This window comes from Pempheris klunzingeri, chromosome 4, assembly GCF_042242105.1.
Source record: "Pempheris klunzingeri isolate RE-2024b chromosome 4, fPemKlu1.hap1, whole genome shotgun sequence".
NCBI classification, from domain to species: Eukaryota; Metazoa; Chordata; class Actinopteri; order Acropomatiformes; family Pempheridae; genus Pempheris; species Pempheris klunzingeri.
This window is the reverse complement of record NC_092015.1, coordinates 23,991,075-24,017,921: the sequence shown is the minus strand read 5'-3', so window position 1 is coordinate 24,017,921 and position 26,847 is coordinate 23,991,075. Positions and strand designations below refer to the sequence as shown.

Below are 26,847 nucleotides of genomic sequence, written 5' to 3'. Positions count from 1 at the left end.
AGCGAGAGAGAGAGAGAGAGAGGGGGGGGGGGGGGGGGGGACGGACGGACGTTGAAACAGTTTGTCGGGGGGTTTCGGGGAGATGCTGTCCTCAGGAGAGATGCTGTCCTCATCAAGAAGATGGAGTTCTGTAACATCGTAAGTCCTCTCATGTTCTGCCTCCTCTGCCGCTGCTCTCTACCAACACATTCCTGTTACAGCCTCAGTAGACTGCAGGACGTGTTGACCGGTGTGACATACAGCCTGTAAGAGAACACCGTTAATAGCAGTTCTCAGGAACTGTTAAATTAACTCATATACTGCTTTATACTTTGCATAAAAAGTGTAACTGATAATAACTTTTAAAAAACTTGATTTTGCTGAAACATTTGAAAAGGAGTTGAACAGGTATAAACCGAATTTAAATATCATTAAAGGACATCAAATAGGTTCATATTTGTCTGCTGAAATGATTATTTGAAGTGGTCAGACCATGGCTGCAATGAGCTAAAAGTTTGATTTTTTGTATTGAATTTCAACTTCTTTGTTATCATAAGCAGTAAAGGAGTCATTGGCAATGAAATTCTTCTTCTCAGGCTCCCTTCAACAATGTTAATATAAAACGTACAAATGAAAATTACACAATTGTAATGAGAGGTAAGAAAAAGAGAATGCATTAATAGACAGGTTATACAGACATTTAGTAATGTATCACTAAATGTGTAACAGGTAGCGTCTTGGTTGGATTTAAATGTAGTGTGGGAGGTTAGTGTAGGATTTTGGATTGGATCCAAAATTATGACAGCCTCTTAAGTAAACCCGGACTGAGCAACAGTGACTCAAATTGTATTGGTTTGTAGAGTATTTTACTCCTCTGATGATACTTTCCAACTTAGTTAAATTAATTAGGGTCATTTTCTGCCAATTGCTGTAAAATTGCTGTATGTCAGAACAAAACAAGTCAGAACAAGTCCTAAAACCATATAAATCTACCATGGAACTGTTGTGTGAACAGCACTCAAATCAGCATCTGCTGACTAACGTCACTCAGTTAAGTGCTGATATCCTATCTTAGGTTCCAGCCAGTGTGAAATGTTAGCTTACCAGCATCAGATTGCAGTCTGCTGATTGGATCGGATAAGTGTAACTGTATTCCAGGTTGTCTGTGAAGATTCTCAGTCATCCAGGTCATAGTTATTCCTCAGGAGTTGAGCAAAAGTCAACTGGACTTGTTGAAGGTACTTGAAGCCGTTTCGCCTCTCATCCAAGAGGCTTCTTCAGTCTTCTATCTGACTGGTAGGGAGGTCAGGCATATAAACACTTTTAGGGTCGTTAGGTCCTGGTGGGTCCTGGTGTAGGTCATGGTGCGAATGGGTGTAGAGTCACCCCCATGTAACAATGGTTTGTTAACACACCGGGCCATCATATGAGTCGTTAGGGTCACATGATTCAGCGTGTGAATGGGTGTTGAGCTGTCTGGGGAGGGTGCTCAGGACAGCATTGTATGTGGTCGATAGATGGTGTCGTAGGCCTTTGTTTAGGGAAAGTCGCTCCAGGTTGACTAAGATGGCTTCTTTGACTCCTCTTTCAAACCATTTGTCTTCTCTGGCCAAAACCTGCAGTCCAGGTTGTGTAGATATGGGTTGCGTTGGAGGAAATTGTGTTATTGTGCACAATAACCTGAATCTGTTTATTTTAAATCACAGTACATATATTACTACATAACCTACCTAATTATAGAAAACAAACACACTGATGTAAGTTTACCCTAGCACATGAACATAGAAAAGAACAGGTCACCTTGCCACGTACCTGCTACAAACCTGATATAACCAGGGTTGTTACTGACATGAACACTTACACACTGGTTTTCTATCTTTGTGAAACACACACTCACACATTACCACACACACACACACACACACATTCTGAGTCCCAAACAGGTAATAGGAGGTCACACTTGGGAATCTGGTGGATACTGGATCAGAAACATGAAAGCCCCTCAGATGTTAACATGAGTTTACTGGGGAGCCAGAGACAATGCTGCATTTTCAAAATTAAAGCTACCCAGATTGTAACAAGAGCTAACTGGGGCACATGGGTGAGGCAGCATTTTCAGAATAAATGACCTCAGATTGTAACAAGAGCTTACGGGCGGAGAGGATCTGTATCTGTATCTGTAGATAATATCATCATAATTGAGAACAGACAAGAGATTGGCCTCAATTATTTCCTACTGAATACAGGGAAATTAGATCTGTTTCTGTACAAATACCCAATTTATTGATGTAGCTTACTGATTAGAGAGTCAATGTGAAATTTCAATGTTTCCCCACTCACACTGGCTGTGCTTTTGATAGAGCTCCAGTCCACTGCTGACAGAGAGGTGCCTGGAATAAATAAATAAATAAATAAATAAATAAATAAATAAATGACTCAATAGGTAAGCTAATATTCCATTAAATGCACCAAAATATTATTCGAAATAAATATAGGCATTAATTAATTCATAAATTGATATTTCTGTTTTCGCTATGCTCATTTTCAGGTTCAAACTTGTATTTTGGAATCCTACTAGAATATATTTTATTATTATTTATTATTTTTCACTTATTTACATTTTATCTTTTTTAAATCTATTTTATCACAAAAGCACAATCTGCTCAATTTGTCAGGTCCCCATGTCTGAACAGGCACTGCCCAATAACATCTGCATTAGCTCTGCCATATCCAGACTCAATGGGTTAGCAAGAGAATACCAGTATCAGGCTAATCAGAGCCAGACTAGGGGCAGGAATTGCTTTTGCCATCCATGTTTCATTTCCATCACAAGCTCACCCAAAATAAAGTTTTAAACTTTAAGTCAGGTTGGGGAGGGTGGTTCTGATGGTGCGCTCAGCCGAGTGGACCACCCTCCTCAGGGTCAGATCCTGCGTGATGTTGACACCCAGGTACTTAAAGCTGTCCACTCTCTCCACCATGGTCCTGCTGATCCTGAGTGGTTGGTAGCTCCTCTGCTGCTTCCTCCTGTAGCCCACAATCAGCTACTTGGTCTTGCTGACGTTCAGGAGGAGGCTGTTGTCTCTGCACCATTCCTCCAGGTGGTCTCCGTCAAATAGCCCTCCTTGTTATTGTTGGAGATCAGACCCACCTTAGCTGTGTCGTCAGCAAACTTCAAGATGGTGTTACAGTCTGATGTGGACAGGCAGTCAGGAGTATACAAGGAGTATGGCAGAGGGCTCAGCACACAGCCCTGGGGGGCACCGATGTTCAGGGTGCGTGGGGATGACGGATGTTTCCCCACTCGAACCACCTGCTGTCTGCTGGTCAGAAAGCTGTAGACACACCTGCACAGGGAGGGGGTGAGTCCAAGATCCAGCAGCTTAGTGACCAGTCTGGAAGGGATTATGGTGTTGAATGTCCACAAACAGCATTCTCACATAGTTTCCCTTCCTGGTGTCCAGGTGGGCCAGGGCTGTGTGAAGCAGGTGGTTTATGTATCTGTTGGGCCAGTATGCAAATTGTAGGGGGTCCAGGGAGGCTGGTATGGAAGAGGTGATGAAATTTTTGACCAGTCCCTCAAAACATTTCATCACCACAGAGGTAAGGGCGATGGGCCGGTAGTCGTTCAGACAGCTGGGCCGGGCTTTCTTGGGGACAGGCACAATAACAGACTGTTTAAAGCAGGTGGGGATGATGCACTGGGAGAGGTTGAACATTTCCGCGAACACCGGTGCAAGCTGGTCCGCACAGGCTTTGAGGACGCGGCCAGTGATGCCGTCTGGTCCCGCAGCCTTCCTGGTGTCTCTGTCGTATATAATACGACGAGAACACGACACGGTGAAGTCTGTGCAGAAAGTAAAAGAAAAAGTTGAAGAAAACTAAATAAAAAGAAAATGCTCTGGAGCAGGTACGACGGCAGCCGCACTCACCGGCGCCATCTTGTCACATGTTGAGCAAACGTTGAGCATCATCATATTGAGCTCCCACATTAGCAGTGAAGATGCAAAAATCAATGGCATACTCAGAGACTGACATCCACCCTTGGTGTGCCTGTAGCATTATTTGTGCTGCCTCTTTGCCACTGGTGAACACCTCCATTTTTGCATGAAATTTCCAGGGATGTACAGGTGGGCAAATTAGCTTCCCACACTGAGGTTCCCCACTCTATCAGCGACTCGGGAGCGATCAAATGTATAGGAAGAAGGTGGCAATTCTAAAACCATGTAACACTGTGATAAAGGAAAGGCAAAGGTTCTCTGCTGTACTGACTAGTAAGAGGCAGATGAGGTTCATGACTGGTTTATGGCATTAGAGGGACAGGTTGAGGGAGAAGCTGCCTGACTGGACAGAGCCATGGCCTGGAACTGATGGAGCTGATTTGCTAGGTGGTCACTGTTATCGAGTTCTTGCAGGTTCTGCTTAATTTTGTCCATGTCTTAGAAATGAGTGTTTAGGACAGAGCCTTGCTTATGCACAAGTGAGCAGAGGTGTTGAAATTCTGCTGGATCCATACCTGGCCAGATCGCACTGTCACGATTCAGAAGATCCAAATGCAGATTCACTGGACAGAGGCAGGATGATTACTGGCAGGCAGGAGCACTGGCAAACAAAGGCAAACTGACTGGTACAAGTACTGAAGGATAATGAACTAATAGAGTTGGCTTAATAGAAGTTGAGAGGCTTTGCAGCCTGGCTGGAGGAGGGGTTCTTGTAATTGGTTCAGACAATGAACAAAGGTTCAACTCCCTCAAACCAGTATCTCTATTCCTCCAGGGGTAGTTTGACAGCCAACAGTTCAAATTCCCTACAATAGCCCATTTTCCACCGCAGGAACTTTTGTCATTTACCCGGAAGACCTTTTCACCGAAATTACCCGGGGAAAAAACTTCCCCTCAACCCCAAACTTTCCCTGAAAAAGTACCTAGTAGGTGGATAGGACTTTTCAGATTACCCAGAATTCTTGAGGGGCGGGGCTGTGTGCTGAAGAACGCTGATTGGTGGAACGCACTTGCAGCATTCCACACTTCTGTTCCAGTGTGGCTGCAAACTTGTTTTTTTCATTTCTAAAAGCTTCACTTCGTTTGTGTTCTGATCCTTTGGAAAATGGAGCAAAAGAAGAGAAGCTACGAGAAGTGGACGGACGACGAGGTCCAGGCTCTATTGAGCGTATTTGCCGAGGGAGAAATTCAGCGGGACTTTGACTCTGCGACTCGCAGCGACCGAGTCTATGGAAGAATGGCCGACAAGCTGGCGGAGCTAAATGTAGGACACACACCGAAACAAATTCGAGAAAGGTCCGACAGCTGTACTAACAAGTGGTATGACTAGCTCGACGCCATACTGGGCCACAGACCGGCATATTCTGGCACTTCCCCATACGTCATCAGCCTGATTTGAATAAATGTTCCGGAACTTTGAGGTGCGGTGGAAATGCAAACCACACAGATTACCAGGAATTCTTTTACCCAGGTAAATAAATTCCTGGTAATAAAAGTTCCTGGAAATGTTGGTGGAAAAGGGGCTATTGTAGGTTGATCCTGAAGGTAATAGGCAACAGGAAAAAAAAGGCACAAGGATGCAGCTTCGGGTCAGAGGTATATATATATACACACAAATACATTTCACTCAATTTAAAAAGGCTCACTTGGTGTTGGGTTTAAGTCATGGCCCTAGGAGACTATTGTGTTTTTTGTCAAGCCCCCTTGCCACACCCAAGCCTACGAACTACATGAGATGACACATTTTAGTAATCCTGATGTGTGTGCCAAATTTCCATAGTTTCTAACCATGTCTTGCCCTTCAAAAACAGCTTCCCTTGCCATGGCAAACAATAAATTACTGTGGCCATGGATTTTTTTGAAAAGTCAAAAGCTTTACAGTTTAGCATACTCAAGGCAATAGGACTTTTCTTACAAAATTTCAGGAGGCTGTGGTTAACCTGCTAGGAGTACATCAGTAAATCATAAAGTATAAAATATGTTATTTCCAATTGCTAGTAGGTGATATATGACTGATTCATAATTGGCCTGTAGATGTCTTCAGGCTGGGACTCAAACATGTAGTATCAAAAAAAGCTGACCATTTGGAGTCATGTGGAGTCAACAGTTTCTTTGATCCTGTCCAAGCATCTTGGATCTGTCCAAGCAACAATAGCAAATCTTTTGGTCAACCGGCCAGTCGGAGGACATCAAAATAAAAAACGCATCATTTCCTATTGCCAGTAGGTGATTGCTATGATATAAAAAAATTCTCCTTGTGACATTGTAAATTTCCCTGTCGTGGGACTAATAAAGGAATATCTTATAACTGAATATTGAGGTGCCAGTGAGTTCAGGTTCTGACTTTTTGTCCAACATGAAGTTTGTGGCAGATCTCACCATCTATAGTCCACTCAGAGAACAATTCCTATTTCATGGTAAAATATCAGAGTATGCTGTTCAATATTCTACAAAAGCTTCAATAACTTTTTTTATACAAAGTGAATACGTTTGAGGTGGATCTGATTAACCCCCTTTGCCTAGACTGTTAAGGTTACGACCCCTACAAATAATCAAAAATGCACTGAAATTTCACATTAACTTCAAAGTGGCAGACCTGTTGTGGATTGAGGATAAAGCTCCAGGACACTGGTTTTTTAATATAATCTGAACATGATACATGTGTTTACCAAATTGGGTGTCTCCAGGTGAATCAGGAAGGTGGGGGCTTTTGTTTTGAAATGGTATTGGGTGCGCTATCAAGCCATTTTCTTACATTTATACCTGTGACCAACATTAGATATACATTTTCACCAAGTGTGATAACGTCTCTGACCTCCTTCGACCATACACCCAGTCCCAGAACCTCCGGTTCTCAGTCTCTGGCCTCCTCACCATCCTCCCATCCATCTCTGTACCTTCTGCAACAGTGCTTGGAATGCTCTCTCTGCCAACAGCTGCAATGCTCCATCTTTGGACATATTAAAAAGACTCCTCAAACACCACCTGTTCATCACAGCTTCTGCTGACTCTGTTCCTGCTTCTCCCTCTCTTCTTTGCTCTCTATGTAAAGCATCCTTGGTTTCTTGAAAGGTGCTATATAACTCAACTTGTTGTTGTTGTTGTTGTTGTTATTCCAATTTTTGTGAGTTTTTGAATAGCCCAAACAAAATTAGAGTAACAACAGGGCCTTACCAACACTTGATGTTTGGCCCAAATAACAATTCTTTTTTTTTTAACCGTATTTTTATTAGGTTTTTTTTAAGGAAAACAAGGAATACAAAAGCAAAAACAGAACTGGACGTACAAAGGGCAGCAAAATACAATGTTAGATCACTACAGCATCACAATCCAACAAGGTTTCAAGGTCGAGGTGAGTGGACCACTGTGGGCATGTTAGAGTGTCCACCAGGTTGGGCAAGACGATCTAAGAATGGTTGCCAAATGGTGTAAAATTTATTTAAATTGCCCATCACGCCGTATCGGATTTTCTCCATGTGCAATAAACTAGTTAGTTCCATTAACCACGCCTTGAACTGAGGGACAGTGTCCGATTTCCAGAGTCTTAAAATCAGTCTCTTAGCGATTACCATTCCATACATGATAGTGCTCTGCACCGAGAGGCTGTGGTTTTGTAGAGACAGAGAATATCCAAACAATGCTATCTCTGGGTCAGGACTAAACACACAATCATACATTTCAGAGAACCAGTTGAATATTTCACACCAAAAGTTATGCAGTTTTGGGCAGGTCCAAAAAAGGTGGGCTAGAGAGAGATCTGCACCTATCACAAAGGGGAGAGACTGTAGGATAAATTCTATTTAATTTAACTTTTGAGTAGTGTAACCTGTGCATCACCTTAATTTGAATTAACTGGTGCCTAGCGTTAATGGAACAGGAGCGAATTCTGCCAAGGCTCTCCTCCCAAACATCATTATCATCAATCTGTAGCCCCAAATCTTTCTCCCAGGCCACCCTCAAAGATTGTGTACTTAAGTTAACATGTTCGTGAAATATTTTGACAAAGTTTGAAACCAAACCTTTGGAGTCAGGCGGTCCCAGTAAGACTGAGTAAGCCCTTTTTTCCTCAGGGAGGTTTTCAAAATTAGGCAAACATTGGCGGACATAGTTCCTGGTTTGTAAATATCTAATGAAGTGTGTTGCTGGGAGGGAGAACTTGTCTTTTAGCTGGGCAAAGGAGGCAATTTTTTTTATTAATATACAGATCTTTTAAAGTAACTATGCCTTTTAACCTTCAGTTGTCAAAAGCTGCATCTGAAAGTGATGGAGGGAATGCATGATTGCGATGAATTGGAGCGTGAATGGAGGTACCTGACAACTTACAGTGCTTGCTAATTTGTAACCAGATTTTGAGACAATTTGAAATTATCTGGTTGTTCACCTTTGTGCCTACGGGCAGGCTGGTTGTTGAGAAGAGGAGTGCTGGTAGAGAACTATTTATGATGCTTTTCTTTTCAATTGCGACCCAAGCAGGAGTATCTGCTGAAACATCCAGTTTGTAACCTTCCTGCCAATAGACAAGAGACCTTAGATTTGCAGCCCAGTAATATTGCTGGAAGCAAGGTAGCCCTAAACCTCCCATCTCTTTTGGCTTGTATAAGTGGGTTTTTGATATCCTATGGGCTTTGAAGCCCCAGATAAAAGGCATGACTACCGACTCTAGCGATTTGAAAAATGACTTTGTTAAGAAAATGGGGAGATTTTGAAATAGGTAGAGAAATCTCGGCAACGATATCATTTTGATAGCATTTATGCGACCCACCATAGAGAGAGGGAGGGTACGCCACTTATCAATATCCCCTTTCAATTTATCCAACTTTTCAAGAAAATTCAATTTGAAGATCAACCTAGGATCTTTTGGTAAAAATACCCCAAGATACTTAAGTTTTTCTGTGATTTTAAAAGGAAGATTACTCAAAAATTCAGTATCAAGGTTGGCACCAAGAGACATAAATTCACTTTTTTGCCAGTTAATTGTATATCCAGAAATATCACCAAATGACTTTATGAGGTCCAGCAGAATGGGGGTAGACTGTTCAGGTTGTGAGAGAAGGACTACGACATCATCTGCGTACAGGGAAATATGGTGGTCTACATCACCAAGCCGTATTGGTGTGAGAGAAGGATGCTGTCTAATACTAATAGCAAGTGTTTCAATAGCTATTGCAAAGAGCAGGGGGCTGAGGGGACAGCCCTGTCGGGTTCCCCGGTGTAGAGAGAATGGAGCTGACTTTTCTTGATTCGTCAGAATGAGGAGGGGTGGGCGTATATTATCTTAATCCATGAAACAAACCGGTTGCCAAATCCGAATTCCTCTAATACCTTCCACATATATGGCCATTCCAGCTGATCAAATGCCTTTTCTGCATCTAAACAGAGGGCAGCAACCTTTTGATCCTTGTCATAATTATGGTACAGTATATTCATTAGCCTTCTGACATTGAAAAAAGAAAATCTATTAGGGATAAAGCCGGTTTGGTCAGCATGGATAATAGAAGCAATGTGTTTGTTTAATCTATTTGATAAGAGTTTTGTAAAAATTTTCATGTCAGAGTTCAGCAACGCAATTGGTCTGAAAGATGCAGGGTCTGTCTCATCTCTACCCTCTTTTAATATTAAAGAAATGTTGGCCTCATATAAAGTGCTTGGAAACTTCTGAGATTCACAAGAGTGGGTGAACATCCTCAGCAAGAGAGGAGCTAACTTCTCTGCATGTTTTTTATACAAGTCTATGCCAAAGCCATCTGGGCCAGCACATTTACCATTAGGATATGATTTTATTGCATCTAGGATTTCTTGAATAGTGATCTCTGCATTTAATGACTCACATGCTGAGTCATTCAATTTAGGGAGGTTCAGACTTCCCAACCAGTCAGAGATGTTACCCTTTGCTCTAGATGTATATAGCTATTGATAGAATTTCCTGAAGCAATCATTTATGCCCTTGGGATCAATTATCATTTTCCCAGATTTTGATCTGATTTTATGTATGGACCTGCTGGCTTGTAGACCCCTCAGTTGTAGAGCTAGTAATTTCTGGGGCTTGTCCCCCAGTTCAAAGTATTTTTGTTTTAGTTTGAACAATAGGTCAGATAAAATATTGTTATATTCATACTTCAGCTTAAGAATATTCCCTAGTGTAGAAGGGTTTGAGGAGGATTTATAAATAATTTCCAAATGTGTTAGTTCCTTTTCAATTTCCAAAAGGCGTTTTTTCTTTTTTCATAGAGGTTTCAAAGGAGATTACATGTCCTCGAATTACAGCCTTGAAGGCCTCCCTCCCATAAGGTGGAGTCCGAAACCTCTAAATTATCATTGACATCCAAAAATTCTGAGATCTTAGAAGACATAAACTGATTAAATGTTGAGTCAGAAAGTAGGGAAGGATGAAAACGCCAATTATACTGTTGCTTTCTGTGATTAAGGTCGAGGACCAAAGACATTGGAGAATGATCTGAAATTAAAATATTATGATATGTGGCCGAGATTGCGTTTGATATCAAATTAGAGTCTAATAAAAAATAATCAATCCTTGAATAAGATTTATGTATTACGCACAGGGCTCAGAGGCAGGGTGGACCCAAATGCACGAAGCAAGACACATTTAATCTGGTGACAAACTCTTTAATACAATACTTACATGGACAAGATACTTACTTATTACATGGCATGACAATCTATGGTTTGGTTTGCAAAAACACAAGCGACCTATGATACTCAGACAAGACAATCTGGCACAAGACAAAGGGAGATGCAGACTACTTATACACAAGGTAATGGGGAACAGGTGGAGACAATCAGGGCGGGGCAGACAATCACACTGACGGGAAAACACACAAGGGCAGGAAGTCAAACAGCCTGAAACGAGAGGAGAGTTTAGGGTTTCAAAATAAAACAGGAAGTGAGAGACAAGACTAGGCACAAGTGAACACAGACAACTTAACACATACGACGAGACATGACATTATGTCTCTGTGAGAAAAATGAGTAATCTCTAATTGTAGGATGTTGAAGTCTCCAGATGTCAACTAGATTCATGGAAGATATCAGGTTGTTTACGACAGTGGAGGCAGAAGAAGGTGACTGATTAGTTTGAGCTGATCTATCCAAAAAATTATCAAGTACACAGTTAAAGTCACCGCCGATAATCATATGTGTATCAGAGGAATTGGCCAGTAAATTAAATACCTTACTAAAGAAATTTGGATCGTCAAAGTTTGGACCATACACATTCAGAAGTTTAACATGAAAAGAATAAATGTAGCCTGTTACCAGGATATATCTACCATTTGGGTCACTCACAGTAGAAATATGTCTAAATGGGATGGTTTTGCGAATCAAAATTGCCACACCACGGGCTTTGCTAGAGAATGTGGACTGGAAAATCTGATTAGCCCAACTACATCTGAGACACTTAGCCCTTGTGGGCTTGATATGCGTTTCTTGGAGAAATACAATATCAGCAAATAGAGATTTTAAATGAGAGAAGACCTTTGCTCGTTTCAGTACATGCCCCAATCCACGAACATTCCAGCTAGAGAGAGTAATGCCACCACCTCTTGAAGAAAGACTAGGATGCATATATAATTCAAGCCATAACAGTGTACGCCCTTAGAACACTTAACATATAAACACATAAAATAAAAAAGAATCCAAACTGGAACATTGGTAACCTTACCCCCCTCCCCCCAACCCACTTTCCCAAACAAAGTGAGCACACGTTCCCTAAAATTCCACGTGGAAGATAATTTATCTTTTCCATAGGAAAAGATAAATTATAACATGACTACACTGTCACTGTGTCCTGTGGCTCCCTCTCCATATCAGAAAAAAAAAAATTAACAATAGCGGTCATAATATTGTCTCATCAAGCGCGGATACATAATTCAATGTCACATACCAACATCCAGTGGGTTTACAATGTTCAGGTCAGTGTCTTTGCAAAAGCCTCTGCTTCACGCGGGGAAGAGAATACCTTATCCAATTCACCCAGAGTGACCCGGAGCCGCGCCGGGTAGATGAAACCCACCCTCGCGCCGGCATCCTTGAGCTTCTTACGGGTATCATCGTAGGCTTGGCGCTGTTTCATCACCTCCGCTGGGAAGTCAGGAAAGAAGTGTACGGTCTTGCCCTTGTAGATCAGAGGAGACTGCTGGTGGCACAGCTGTAGAATCTTCTCCTTCACATTATACGCGGGCGGGCATTTTCACCAGCCGGCTGCGACCCAAGGCGGTGCGCCCGGTCCACGGTTAATGGCATCGGAAAGTTGTTAGCACCAAGCAGCTCAGGGATGAACTTCATGAGGAACTCTTCTTAGGTAGGCCAACAATTTTAATATTCTGGCGTCTGGAGCGAGCCTCAAGGTCAATCACTTTCAAGCGGAGTGCTTCATTTTCAGACCGCATTGTCATGCATGCTTGCTCAACATGTGAGAGGCGGTGGTCGTAGTCTGAGTTAGCTTTTTCAACTTCAGTCATACGATTCCCCAGACTCACCAAAGATGCTTGGGTGGATGCTAGAGTTGCCTCTAACGTGTCGAATCTCTCGGCCATCGTTTTATTCATACTCCGTATTGCCAGAAGAATGTTTGAAGCCTCTGTATCGGACTCGTCACATGATGCTAGTGCTGCTGTAGCATGATTTGCTACCTCACATGGCGGTTGAGCTTCAGTCTCATTAACTCCTTTGTCCAACTTCTTTCCGCAGTCTGTCTTTGGTTTAGTCATCTTAAATCTTCGTAAAGTATGAGGGTATTAAAAAAAACGGCTAACCTAGAAAATATTTAGTAAATGGCCGGATAATTTGAATTATGGAGAGGAGCTCAGGAGAAACACGTCTACTCCATCTGGTGTTCACTCTTTTTTTTCATTTTAATATTTTTTGCGGAGTGTTCCTCAGGAACTCATAATTAACGTTTCTAACTGCCAGAAATCATTACACTTTTGTGCTTAGGCCCAAATGAGCTCTACAAAAACAATTGGTTCCTCTTAATTTCAGTGACAGGAAGTGTTTGGTTCCTGGCAATTTCGTGCTTGGCCCTACTGATCTATCCAAAAACAATAGGTTCCTTTCAATTCATGGCAGGATCAGTTTTGGCCCTAGGCACTTACATGCTCAGGTTCTAATAAAACAAACACAGTAGGTTCCATTGGGCCTCTGGCACTTTTGTGCTTGGGCCCTAATAATCAAATAAAGAATAAACAAATGAATAGGATTGCAGTATTGTACAGTTAACCTATGTTTTAGAATATAATAATGCTCACTCACACACGTGGGTGCCGCGAACAAGATGGCGGCTGGTTAGAACCTCTCTGATACCCGACTTTCTAATTTTAATTACTAAAATTGTGAGTGGCTCCAATTTGAAATCTTTATTTCCAATTTCTACTGACGAAGAGATTACTGCTGTGCTGGTGGAAAAAAACAGCAAACAGAGTTCAAAATGCCTTCTAAACAACCTGGAAAGATGTCCATACGCAATAGCCCGAAACATGGTGAGGAACAAGGCCAAGGCCAGGCTTCTGCAAATGATGCTAATTTGATGGCTGAAGTCCTCAAAATGAGTGGTACTTTACAGACAGTCACTGTTGACGTTACTACAATCAAACAGACGACATCTGAATTGAAAACAACTGTGGCGGATTTGCAAGTGTATTTCCAACATGGAGGATACAACAGAGCAGCTGCGGACGGATGCTAGCAAGAGAGACGAGCTGGTAGAAGCCATGTGGCAGCGCATTCAGGTCCTCGAAAACCATAGCAAACGCAATAATGTGCGAATCATTGGATTAAAAGAGACTGATGATGGGACACTCATGCGTTGTGTCAAAAGCATGCTAACGGAAGGGCTTGGCATTGACGCAGCTAATGCAGAGTTTGAGATGGAGCGAACTCATCAGGCGCTGGCCCCGCTGCCTGAACCGAACAGGCCGCTGAGACCAGTGCTTGTTCGTTTCTTGCAACAGTGAGGGAGAAGGTCATTAATGCAGCGAAAGAGAAGCGTGGTTTTGACTGGGATGGATGACCAAAGAGCTTGCTGAGAAAAGAAAGGCTTTTACCACAGTGAAGCTAAAGCTGCAGCAGCGTAATGTGAAATACACTCTGGCGTACCCAGCGACGCTAAGGTTGAAGTGGAAGGGCAAAAATATGACTTTCAAGTCAGCAACAGCAGCTGAGAAGTTTTTCAACTTTGACAACGAAGAAGGGAATGAGGAGGAATCTGTCGCAACCGAGTGAGAATTATGTTGGAGCCACACACATGAAGATGCCGTGTGCTTATGTCGGGGAGAGGAGACGACCCATCTGCCATCCAGGACAGAGAGAGACAGAGAGCGGCTTTACACGGACCCGATAAGGTTTTTGTTTTGTCTTACCTTTTAGGCTGTGAGACAGCTATGACTGTTATGTGTTCAGCGTTACACAGGCTGGAAACGTTCTTTTTCCACGCTAAAAGTTTTTTTGGTTGGCAGCACATATTTAGGGGGTTCACATGGGGAATGGTATGTGAATATATATGTTTGAAATGCAAGGTTACAGTTTCTAAACTTGAATCTTCTTCCTGCAATGACGGGGAAACAGATTAAGTTATTTACCTGTAATATAAATGGAAGTGGAACTCCAGCTTAAAGGCGTAAAATTTGGTCATATTTAAAAGCAAATCAAGCAGATATAGTCTTTCTCCAAGAGACCCACCTGAATCCGGGGGAGGAGTCAAGATTTAGAACAGGATGGGCAGGTCATATGTTTTATAGCTCTTTTTCAAGTGCCCGCAATGGTTTAATGATTCTTGTTAGGAGAAATGTCCATTTTGTAATGCAAAAAGAATTTAAAGACACAGAAGGGAGAATAATATGCATTCAGGCTATGATTGAAGGTATAGCGATAACCCTTTGTAACATTTATGCACCAAATAGGGAAGATCCCCAATTTTTTCATGAGGTAAATAAAATTCTGGGAGAGATGGAAGGGCAAATTGTGTTAGCAGGGAACTTTAATGAGGTTATGGATCCGTGTCTTCACAGAAGTACCTATAAAGGGCCACTAACTACTAAGAGCAGACCAGCGGTCCACATGCTAAAAGATGATGTGGGTCTGATTGACGCGTGGAGATTAATAAATCCATCCAAGAGAGAATATACATTTTTCTCTCACTGTCACAAGTCCTATTCCAGAATTGACCTCTTTTTGGTGTCAAACTCTTTGATCAACTGTGTCAGGAGTTGTTCAATAAAAACTATTGCATTAACTGATCATGCAGCTGTAGAACTCTGCGTTAAACTAGGTGTGGAGCAAAGAAAAGGCTTCAGGTGGAGAATGAATGTCTCACTATTACAGGACAAATCCTTTAAGAAATCGCTTGGGGAAGACCTTAAAAATTTTTTTGATCTGAACATAGGGAGCACAAAGTGCATTGAAAGTGTCTGGGAAGCCTCTAAAGCTTACATAAGGGGGAAAATCATTGCATATGGTGCCAAAAAGAAAAAAGAGAGCTTACAAAAAATAAAAGAACTGGAGACAGAAATTAAACTTAAAGAAAACAAACTCAGAAAAATACGATGAGTCATTATATCGAGACACCTGTGGGTTAAAATTTCAACTGAGTGAAATCTATAATAGAAAAGTGTCCTATTCTCTGTTTCGCCTAAAAACAATTTTTTTACTAGGGAGGGGAAAAGACAGGAAAAGTGTTAGCCAGACAAGTTAAAAAACAGGATTTTTAAAATTCTATCCCTGCTATTAAACAGGGAAGTGAACTGGTTACATCTGTTACAGACATAAATAACGTATTTAAACAGTATTATGAGACCTCATATACTTCTGAAGTGTCTAAAAATGATTTTGAAAATAACAGTGAAACTTTCTTCTCCAAATTTAACTTGCCAAAAGTGTCTCAGGAACATGTTGAAATGCTCGATTCTCCGATAACCGAAGTGGAAATCAGAAAGGCAATCTCATTGATGAAAGCTGGAAAATCCCCAGGTTATGATGGATTCCCTGCAGATAAAATCTACATAGATGTCCTTGGAAGGAAGCTTTTCAAAGAGAACACATTCCCCCAACTTTTAATGAAGCACTGATATCTCTGATACCAAAAAAGGACAAAGATAATACAGACCCATCAAATTTCAGGCCAATCAGCCTGCTGAACTTGGACTGTAAAATACTTACTAAAGTGTTGGCCCTGCGATTACAAAGAATTTTAAGTACTATTACACATCCTAATCAGACGGGCTTTATGAAAACTCTGTCTTCCTCTGATCATATTCGAACGTTATTGCATTTAATGTGGTTGAGTCAATCCAATGATGCACCAGTAGGAGCCTTCTCCTTAGATGCGGAGAAGGCGTTTGATAAAGTTGAATAGAGTTTTCTTTTCCTGGCTTTATCTCGGTTTGGCTTTGGATCGCACTTTATTAAATGGGTCAAAATACTATATAAAGGATAATTTCACCATTTTTTGGTCTATCACGCGGGGCCCGACAAGGGTGCTCACTGAGCCCCGTTTTTTCTCATTTTTATTGAAACATTAGCAGCGAGTATCCGATCAAATAAAGGAATTAAAGGAGTGTCAATTGGCCAACATGAGAACAAATTACTTCTATATGCAGATGACATTTTAGCTATTATTACTGATCCACAATCTTCTTTACCGCATCTTTTGGGTACTATAGACTTATTTTCAGAAGTGTCGGGGTATACCGTAAATTGGAGAAAATCTGAAGCTATGCCTTTATCATTTCATTGTTTTTCCTACATGGTGGAGAAATTTAAATTTAAATGGGTGCCCAAGGGGATGAAGTATTTGGGGATAAAACTTGGAGGAGATACCTCAGCTAAATTTCACTCCAGTCCTGTTAAAAATTAAAACGAATTTGGAAAAATGGGAAAAGTTAAAATTGTCACTGTGGGGTAAGATCAATGTTATAAAAATGGTTATAGCTCCACAATTTCATTATTTATTAATGATGATACCAATGGAAACTCCGCCTATCTTTTTTAAACAGTATGAAAGTCTGATCAAACAGTTCTTATGGGAAGGAAAAAGAGCAAGAATAAAACTGAATAAATTATATGCACCTAAAGAAAAAGGTGGTTTAGGTTTGCCCGATGCCAATTTGTATTGTCTGTCTTTTGAAATGGCCAAGTTGGTTACTCATTCTGGTCAAGTATGCTTGAAGGCACACAAAATGACTAAGCTATCACATCAAGTACAAAAGTATACATCTCTTTGGAATAACACAGCAATATGCATTGGTAAAACACCAGTATTTTGGAGGCACTGGCATTCCCGTGGCATACATACTATTGAAAATTTATATAATGATGGGCAATTTGTGTCTTACACAGAGCTCATTCAAAGATTTCAATTAGAAAGGAAAGATAATTTTTGGAAATATTTTCAAATGAGACATTGTATGACTTTAAAATTCAAAGAGGGTGGTGATAATGTTATTTCGGAGTATATCCAGATGCCACGGGAACGCCATACAGCTTCACAGTTTTATAAATAAATAAATAACACCCGCAATAGTGAATCTGTCAATATCAAACTTTTATGGCAGAGAGATCTAAAGGTAGATTTTTCAAATGAGAGGTGGTCAGATATTTTATCAGATAATGGGAAATATGTGAAGGAAGCAAGAAGTAAATGTATACAGTATAAACTTTTGCATAGATATTATCATACCCTGGTCAGACTACACAGTATGAAACTTGCATCAGACAACCTGTGCTGGAAATGTGAAGTTGAGGTGGGAACATTCTTACATTGTATGTGGGAATGCGCTCTAATATCTCCTTTTTGGACAAAGGTCACTGAAGTTCTAAGTCGCTGGGCTGGTTCTCAGATGTCCTCGATCCCAGAGTTGTGCTTACTTGGTGAAAGATGCCAAATGCCTAATGTTTCAAAGAAAGTTTTCAATGTTGTTATGACTGGACTGGTGACAGCATCCAGAATAATTTTGAGACATTGGAAAACCAATGTGTGTCCGAAATTGAATGACTGGATCAACACTATGGCAGAGACAGCCTCTTATGAATCTATGCTCTACAAATTAAAAGCCACCACGGAGGACAAAGACACTAAATGGAACTCATTCTGGAGTTTTCTCAAACAAAATTTGATTTAGACTGACATTTCCGCATAAAATAATACTGTGTTTTTTGTTTTTTTTATTTTTTCTGTCTGGATTTACTTCTGTTTTGGTTGCAGGAAATAATGTAACCTCTTTGTGCTTGCATCTGTAATATGTGTGACTCAAAAGGGAAAGGGGTGGGGGTGCGCCAACCAACTTTTGTTTTTTGTTTTTGTTCTGTAAATTTTAGGAAAGTTTTTTTTTTTTGAAAAATCAATAAAAACTTGAATGACAAAAAAATAATGCTCACTCCTTATGCTGTTGACAGGCTGACACGATAGCCCTGAATTTCTATCCAGCATGTCATGCAAATTTGCCTCCCTCCTTATTATTAATTATTCAAGCTGTCAGTTCCTCCAGATCAGATATTGGGTCTGTCTGTATTGTTCTTGAATCCACTAAGAACCAACTCAATTAGCATGACACAATTTGATCCTATCAGCTATAAAATCCTGGAAGAAATTGTGCAACATCTGAAATCCTCCACCTGCTGCTTTGACATTCTACCTACAGGTTTTTTCAAAGATGCTTTGAAAAAACTGCATGGCATCAGATCTTCTACAAATAGTCATCAATTGTCTTCTCTCACTACTACTTCCTACTTTCCAACAGACCTTGTAAACTGCTGTTATTAAGCCATTCTTAAAAAAAGACCATCTAGACAACTCACTAATGACCAATTACAGGCCCACATCCATTTTTAATTAAAAGTACTGAAAAGACTCAATAGCTTGACACCTTCTTAGCCCCAAGCCACTGATTTGATATTTTCCAGTCAGGATTTCAACCCTCTATCGATCTATCAGAATCAGAATCAGAATTCTTTTATTGTCATTGTGCAATAATCTATCTATCTATGTGTGTGTGTGTGTATATATACACACACACACACACACACACACACACACATATATGTATACACACATACAGTGGGGCAAGAAAGTATTTAGTCAGCCACCAATTGTGCAAGTTCTCCCACTTAAAAAGATGAGAGGCCTGTAATTTTCATCATAGGTACACTTCAACTATGAGAGACAAAATGAGAAAAAAAAAATCCAGAAAATCACATTGCAAATTATGGTGGATAATAAGTATTTGGTCAATAACAAAAGTTCATCTCAATACTTTGTTATATACCCTTTGTTGGCAATGACAGAGGTCAAACGTTTTCTGTAAGTCTTCACAAGGTTTTACACACTGTTGCTGGTATTTTGGCCCATTCCTCCATGCAGATCTCTTCTAGAGCAGTGATGTTTTGGGGCTGTCGCTGGGCAACACGGACTTTCAACTCCCTCCAAAGATTTTCTATGGGGTTGAGATCTGGAGACTGGCTAGGCCACTCCAGGACCTTGAAATGCTTCTTACGAAGCCACTCCTTTGTTGCGCGGGCGGTGTGTTTGGGATCATTGTCATGCTGAAAGACCCAGCCACGTTTCATCTTCAATGCCCTTGCTGATGGAAGGAGGTTTTCACTCAAAATCTCACGATACATGGCCCCATTCATTCTTTTCTTTACACAGATCAGTCGTCCTGGTCCCTTTGCAGAAAAACAGCCCCAAAGCATGATGTTTCCACCCCCATGCTTCACAGTAGGTATGGTGTTCTTTAGATGCAACTCAGCATTCTTTCTCCTCCAAACACGACTAGTTGAGTTTTTACCAAAAAGTTCTATTTTGGTTTCATCTGACCATATGACATTCTCCCAATCCTCTTCTGGATCATCCAAATGCTCTCTAGCAAACTTCAGATGGGCCTGGACATGTACTGGCTTAAGCAGGGGGACACGTCTGGCACTGCAGGATTTGAGTCCCTGGCAGCGTAGTGTGTTACTGATGGTAGCCTTTGTTCCTTTGGTCCCAGCTCTCAGCAGGTCATTCACTAGGTCCCCCCTGTGTGGTTCTGGGATTTTTGCTCACCGTTCTTGTGATCATTTTGACCCCACGGGGTGAGATCTTGCGTGGAGCCCCAGATCGAGGGAGATTATCAGTGGTCTTGTATGTCTTCCATTTTCTAATAATTGCTCCCACAGTTGATTTCTTCACACCCAGCTGCTTACCTATTGCAGATTCAGTCTTCCCAGTCTGGTGCAGGTCTACAATTTTGTTTCTGGTGTCCTTTGACAGCTCTTTGGTCTTGGCCATAGTGGAGTTTGGAGTGTGACTGCTTGAGGTTGTGGACAGGTGTCTTTTATACTGATAACGAGTTCAAACAGGTGCCATTAATACAGGTAACGAGTGGAGGACAGAGGAGCCTCTTAAAGAAGAAGTTACAGGTCTGTGAGAGCCAGAAATCTTGCTTGTTTGTAGGTGACCAAATACTTATTTTACCAAGGAATTTACCAATTAATTCATTAAAAATCCCACAATTTGATTTCCTGGATTCTTTCCCCCCATTATGTCTCTCATAGTTGAAGTGTACCTATGATGAAAATTATAGGCCTCTCTCATCTTTTTAAGTGGGAGAATTGGTGGCTGACTAAATACTTTTTTGCCCCACTGTATATATATACACACACACACACACACACACATACACACATATGTATGTATGTATATATATGTATATGTATATGTATATGTGTGTGTGTGTATGGTGCTTATACAGTCACCACAGTAAGATTGCACTAAAATGATAAACATTAATGGTATAGATATTGATGTATTGGACCCTCCTGTCATGTGACTGGAGGTCTATTGTATGGATGATCTGGATTGAGTGAGTTTTAACTTTTAAGAAGTCTTATAGCCTGAGGTAAAAAGCTGTTCCACAGTTTGCTTGTGCATGTTTGTATCTCCTCCCTAAGGACAGCAGTGAGAACAGTGTACAAAACAGTACAGAACAGTGCACAGTGTACAGTTCGCACAGTTAATGCAGATGGGACAGCTCATCCCCATTGATGTGCTTGGCCATGAGCACCAACCTCCTATGTAGATGTAGCTGCCAGCCGCTGAAGCAGCCTGTGAGCAGGCTCTCTGTTGTTCCTGAGGATTTGGCACCTCAGGCCGAATTTCTTTAGGTGCCTGTGGCCTTACAGACACTGTTTGGCCTTTTCGACAACAGTGGTGGTGTGGTTTGCTGATGTCAGGTCCTTGTGGATTTGGATGAACACCCAGACATTTGAAAGTGTCCACCCTCTACACTGCTGTGCTGGTGATGGTGACTGTGGGATCATGGTGATGAGGACTGTGTGATACAGCCAAAAGTGCTGCAGAATCTTAATAAATGGGCTTGAAGATGAAATTGTTTCTTCAATTGCTGTTACCAGTGGCATACATTTCATACGCTTCACAATCACTAAACTTTGTAAAGCATCGTCATTCAGACATTCCCACATCAACATTCAGTCTTGTCAGTCAGCGTTCCAGTGTGTCTATTGAAAATGCCAAAAAGCTATAAATCTGTATTTCTCAAATTTTGGTTGGATTTAAAATGAACTAGTTCCATTTGCTTGCAGAAATCACTAAAACCAATTTAGTTGTGTAACATGGTGGTGGTGCTTGGACACATCTGATGTAAATAATCAAATTAAATGGGAAAGAAACTAAAAAGGAAAAAAATAAATGATGGTGATGAGAACTGTATTTGTTGGCAATGCACTGCCAATAGACACTCATTTCCTTTCAATATTTTAAAATGAAAAATTCATCCCATCATTGTTTGATACACTGTTTCACCCACAGGCAGCATGAGTCCTGGGAAGACGTGTTGATAGAAGAGATTAATGGGTATTCTCTCATGCTATCTTATCACTTCAACTCTGAACGAAGTCTCCACACAGATTTGCCATTTATCTGCAACTGCTGTCAAAATCTCTTCATCCATTAGAGGATTTGCATTCCAAAACTTTAGGTCAAGTTAAGACAAGAAATGATGAGTGATGTTCATTGCACACCACTTCAAAGCATTACCTCTAATTGTTACGTTTCAGGATTTTAACTGAACAATACTGCAGATGGAAGTAATAAAAGTTACAGTAAGTGTCATTAAGATGCTTCAAATTGTATCATATATATCATATTAGAGTTGGACAACACTATATCAGATCAAAATATTTAAGGAGCTATATTACATATCTCTAGCCTTACTGATGTCAGCAAAATTTTCAACAGTGCGTGTCTGTGTGTGCGTGCATCTGTGTTGTGTTGTGCCCACTGCAGGTGTGTGAGAAGAGGACTGTGCAGCAGGCGCCACTCTCTGTGGATATTATTCATCCTGCTTGTGGTCTGTGTTGCTATTCAGACCTTTGTCGCCCACCAGGCCAGGTATAGTCATACTCACAACACTGAATTGCTCTGGGCCAACAATGTCTACAAACCTCTGGCCAAAGTCAAGTTGACTAGATAATTGGAATAAGGAATTGTTTTAAAATTTTACCGATTTAAGTTGTTCTAATTTTGTTTCTATCAATGTGTTACACACTTGATGAAGATCACAAATCCTACTGGTATTGAAAAAAAGAAAACTAGAAAACACCTATGTTGATAACATGATATAAAAACTGATAGGACATGGTATTTTTCATGTACTTAAGCTGTCAATGCTCTGCTTGCAGTTTTGTTGCATGCCTGTTGCCACACATAACACATGCCTGTTGCCTATATGCTGTATTCTTAAGAATTATTAAGAAACCAGCTCCTAAAATAATTTCGGTTTTCACCAAGACACTATTTTGAAAGATCACTATATTTTCATTCTGTGCTTAACACCTTCCAAGACAATTGTGAGTGGTTTAAAATAATACAAACAAGAGTATTTTTCTCCTTATACCACAATAATAATGGGCTCAGCCAGACTTTTCCATGAAAACAAAGCGTGGAAAGAGATCTGGCTATATAAGACAAAAACGTCACTAAACCCCCAATTGCAAAATGAGCATACCAAAAGGTTTTGTCCTGAGACCAACTCAGCCTGATCAACTCAGGCTGAGGCGGAGTCACTGACTTGAACTTTAAATTGTTCAAAAGCTGTTTTAATGTGCTTTTCAATAAGATGGAAATATGTGATGGCTTCACAATAATTACTGATCAGAATGAAATAAAGACATTAGGACATATATCTAGGTGTTGTCTTGAATTGCTAATTAAATTTGAAGCACATATTAGGAAAGTGTCTAAGACAATCAAGGCTAACTGACTGTTTCTGACATACAAGACCTTGCTAAACCATAAAGGCCACCCAAATATATTTGCATCCCATGATTCTATCACATCTTTCTTATTGTGTGACTATCTAGGGCCAGACCACCCAATCAAACCCAAGGAAACTTGGAATGCCATACTATGAAGCTTTGAAAATATTGATAAAAAGCCAATACAATTGCATCGTTATAATAATAGTCTGAAAATACACAATTTATTAAGCTTTGATAATTTTATCAATTTCTCATTTACAAAAAAAGATGTTTGTGTCCCAGAACTAGTCATTCAAATGACCTCAAAAAAAGGAGCCACAACTAGGGGAGCTGTTTGTGGATTCAAATGTAACCATGCCATGCATCGTCCCTGTCACATACATGAATAAGATAAAAAATAAATAAATGGATATCATAATCTTAAACCATGGGGTAAGGACTAAAAGATTACAATTGAGAATTGACATCACAATATTTCCAGGAAATTCTTACCAAAGTCTGCTCTCACGTCAGGAAAATTCTGTGCTGATATGTTTGCCTGCACCTGCCCCAGGACCAATGGGGGTTACATAAAAATCTCTGTGCTTCTTTTTAAGCCAAAATCTACTGACTACAACAAGTTAATTTGCTGGTGTCGTGAATATATTAAAGTAGAGAGACTCTATTGTAAAATGTTAAAGTGTTGTACATCATATATCATGTAGACTGTGTTTATGACTTCCTCCAGGAATGGCAAGCTGACAGGACTCCCACATCTGAGATTCACTATCAACAAACAGCATCCGTTTCCTCCTCTGAAAAATGTCAGGGAAGGCCTCCATTCTGAGTATTCACTAACAGTTAAGCCAGATGTGATATCAAAACGGACAGAAAAAGATGCAGATCTTCATCATCATAACGAGGAATATGGAAAGACATCAAATTATATTTTGTCAAGACATGTGGAGAATATCATTAACCCAAGAAATGTTTCACCTGGAAAGCTGCTTCTACCAAAAAATGGAAACAAACCGAGCCTTGGACTTCGAGGTTCTTTGGTCCTCCATAGCACTTGGAAAAGTTTAAACACTCCCACCCTATCCAGTTTGTTAAAGGCTCACATCAACAGTGTCCATACTAAAGCAACCTGCCACCCAAAGTCTCACATTGTTTTCCTCAAGACACATAAAACAGCAAGCAGCACCATCTTAAACATCTTGTATCGCTATGGTGAAAGCAGGAACTTGACCTTTGCCCTCCCTCTGAACAAACACAGCCAGTTGTTTTACCCATTCCTCTTTGCTTCACATTTTGTTGAAGGTGTCAGCAGCAGAAGTGTGAGGGAGTTCCACATCATGTGCAACCACATGAGATTTAGAAAATCTGAGGTGAGTTTCATTGAAAAATGATTCAAATTGTGTTGATTAATTTACTGTCCAGTTTACATGTTCTTGTGGACATCCGTATGGGTTGAAAAGAGGCTGAATGTGGAAATAAGCTTGAGATGGGCAAATTGGAAGGGTTAACATATGGGTGACAGTGTTAGTGGAGTACTTACCTCCAGTTTAACCCAGGCCTTGTACTTCTTGCACCTCTATGAAAGTAAGTCTCCTTACCACTTTGAAGTATGTATTTATATTTATCTTTTATTTGCTCCCAAGTCTCCTTTACACCACCAGAGTTTCATCTGAAAGAAAGGTTGCAGCTGTCATACATGCCATGATAATTCATCTAAGCAATACATTCATTCAATTGAATGCACAAATGTAATTAATGTAATCATAGTCAGATCTACTCATGCCCTTATGATGTTGCAGTGATACTATAAGCCTACTTACTTATGCATTCACACAGTCTGACTTTTTTTGCCAGCTGTCTTTCCTGCATTTGTCGGCTGAAACTATATTGCTTTTAGCCTGGACTATGGGCTTTGTCCACTTACAATATGTGGACTGCTGTTTGGACGTAGGCACTGAATTAAACGAGCACTTAATGTGGCATCAAGATGAACTGAACATGATTCCACTGGACACATTTAATAGGCTTTTAGTTGCCCTCATGGGGCTTAAATGGCAATGCATCACTTGCCCATGGAGGCCCAATGGATATGCAGGCTTATTGATCATGTCTAACATGGCACTGTTATTTAATATTGATGTAAAATTAAAATGTTGTATAGATATACAGTAGAAGGAGCCTGATTAGCCAGATTACAGGAACGTGTATACAGGGAACCCCCTTTGGTTAGTAATGGGCCTCCTTTTGGCAACTGCAGTGAATTCCAATAATCTCTATGTGGGCCAGCACATGTAGCTTGCCAGTAGCATTCTGTATGTTGGCCACAAGTTCTCCACTTATTGTATGGTATCAGTATGAGTATGAATACGATCGAAATGACGGTGCTGGACAAACTTTATGGGCCCCACTTACTTACCCACACAGGGCCCGAGCAGACATTTTGGCTTCAGAGTTTGTCAACAGATGATTTACCAATTACTCTAGATTTTATTTCTCTAACCTATAATGGTAAAATCAATTTCAGTTCATGTCTTTCTTATTTAAGTGATAATGAAGTAGAACTTGAATTTTTCTGATGTGCCATTTAAAAAAAAAATCTTCTTATGTTTTATAACAGGTGGCAAAAGTGATGCCTGAGGATACCTTCTACTTTTCCATTCTGAGGCATCCTGTGACCATGATGGAGTCCATTTTTATCTACTACAAGAGCATCCCAGCCTTCCATAACACCCACAGCCTGGAGGACTTCCTAGACAACAGCTGGAGAGACTACAACTCATCACTGACCAACAACCACTATGCTCACAATATCCTGGCATTTGACTTTGGCTTTGACAACAATGTTGCAGCTGATGCTAAAGACCTTGAGGAGAGAACCAGCATGGCTATTGCAGCCATTGAACAGGACTTTCACCTTATTCTCATTTCTGAATACTTTGATGAGTCCATGATCCTGCTCAAGCATGCCCTCTGCTGGTCCCTGGAAGATGTGGTTTCCTTCAAGCTCAACAGTCGCAGTGAACAAACTCGTCAAGCACTTTCACCAAACACTGCAGAGAAAATCAAGAATTGGAATGCTTTAGACTGGAGGATCTATCTGCACTTTAACACCACCTTCTGGAACAAAGTGGATAGTCTGGTTGGGCAAGAGCAGATGAAGAGGGAATTATCTCAGTTGAAAGAGCTACAGGCCAAGCTAGCAAACACTTGCTTGAAAGATGGCGGGGCAGTTGACCCATCCCAGATAAAAGATGCCAGGCTGAAGCCATTCCAGTATGGAGCCGCTGTCATTCAGGGCTATAACCTAAACCCACATATAGACAGACAAATCAAAACAAACTGTCAGAGACTTATAACTCCAGAACTGCAGTACACAGACCATCTGTATACCCAGCAGTTCCCTGAGTTAGCTACTAAGTATAGACAAGCAACTAGGATAGTTGCTCCCCAGCATCAACGCTCAGACATGGGAATCATCTGGGCCAAGGATGCCCATCACAGACAGATCATAAGGCACAAAGTCTCAAATGTCAAGAAACAAAAAGCCTTCAAAAGTGCCCTGTTCAGACACACAGAAGCTAACAACGAAACAAGTATGCCGTGA

General features: G+C 40.7%; 1 protein-coding gene across 1 annotated transcript; it reads left to right on the top strand.

Annotated features, from left to right (window-relative positions):
* Window positions 1–109: 109 nt before the first annotated feature.
* Window positions 110–26,847, top strand: gal3st2 (galactose-3-O-sulfotransferase 2). The gene is made up of 5 exons (XM_070828616.1): window positions 110–138; window positions 22,273–22,377; window positions 23,974–24,049; window positions 24,546–24,613; window positions 25,861–26,847. The coding sequence occupies exons 1-5, from the start codon at window positions 121–123 to the stop codon at window positions 26,845–26,847; spliced, it is 1,254 nt and encodes a 417-aa protein (XP_070684717.1). The 5' UTR covers window positions 110–120.

What these genes read in the sequence shown, in the direction of transcription:
- gal3st2 (XM_070828616.1), top strand. An exon ending in TTTGTCGCCCACCAGGCCAG is followed by an intron (nt 22,378 to 23,973) that starts GTATAGTCATAC and finishes GACTTCCTCCAG; the next exon opens with GAATGGCAAGCTGACAGGAC. An exon ending in TGAGATTTAGAAAATCTGAG is followed by an intron (nt 24,614 to 25,860) that starts GTGAGTTTCATT and finishes GTTTTATAACAG; the next exon opens with GTGGCAAAAGTGATGCCTGA.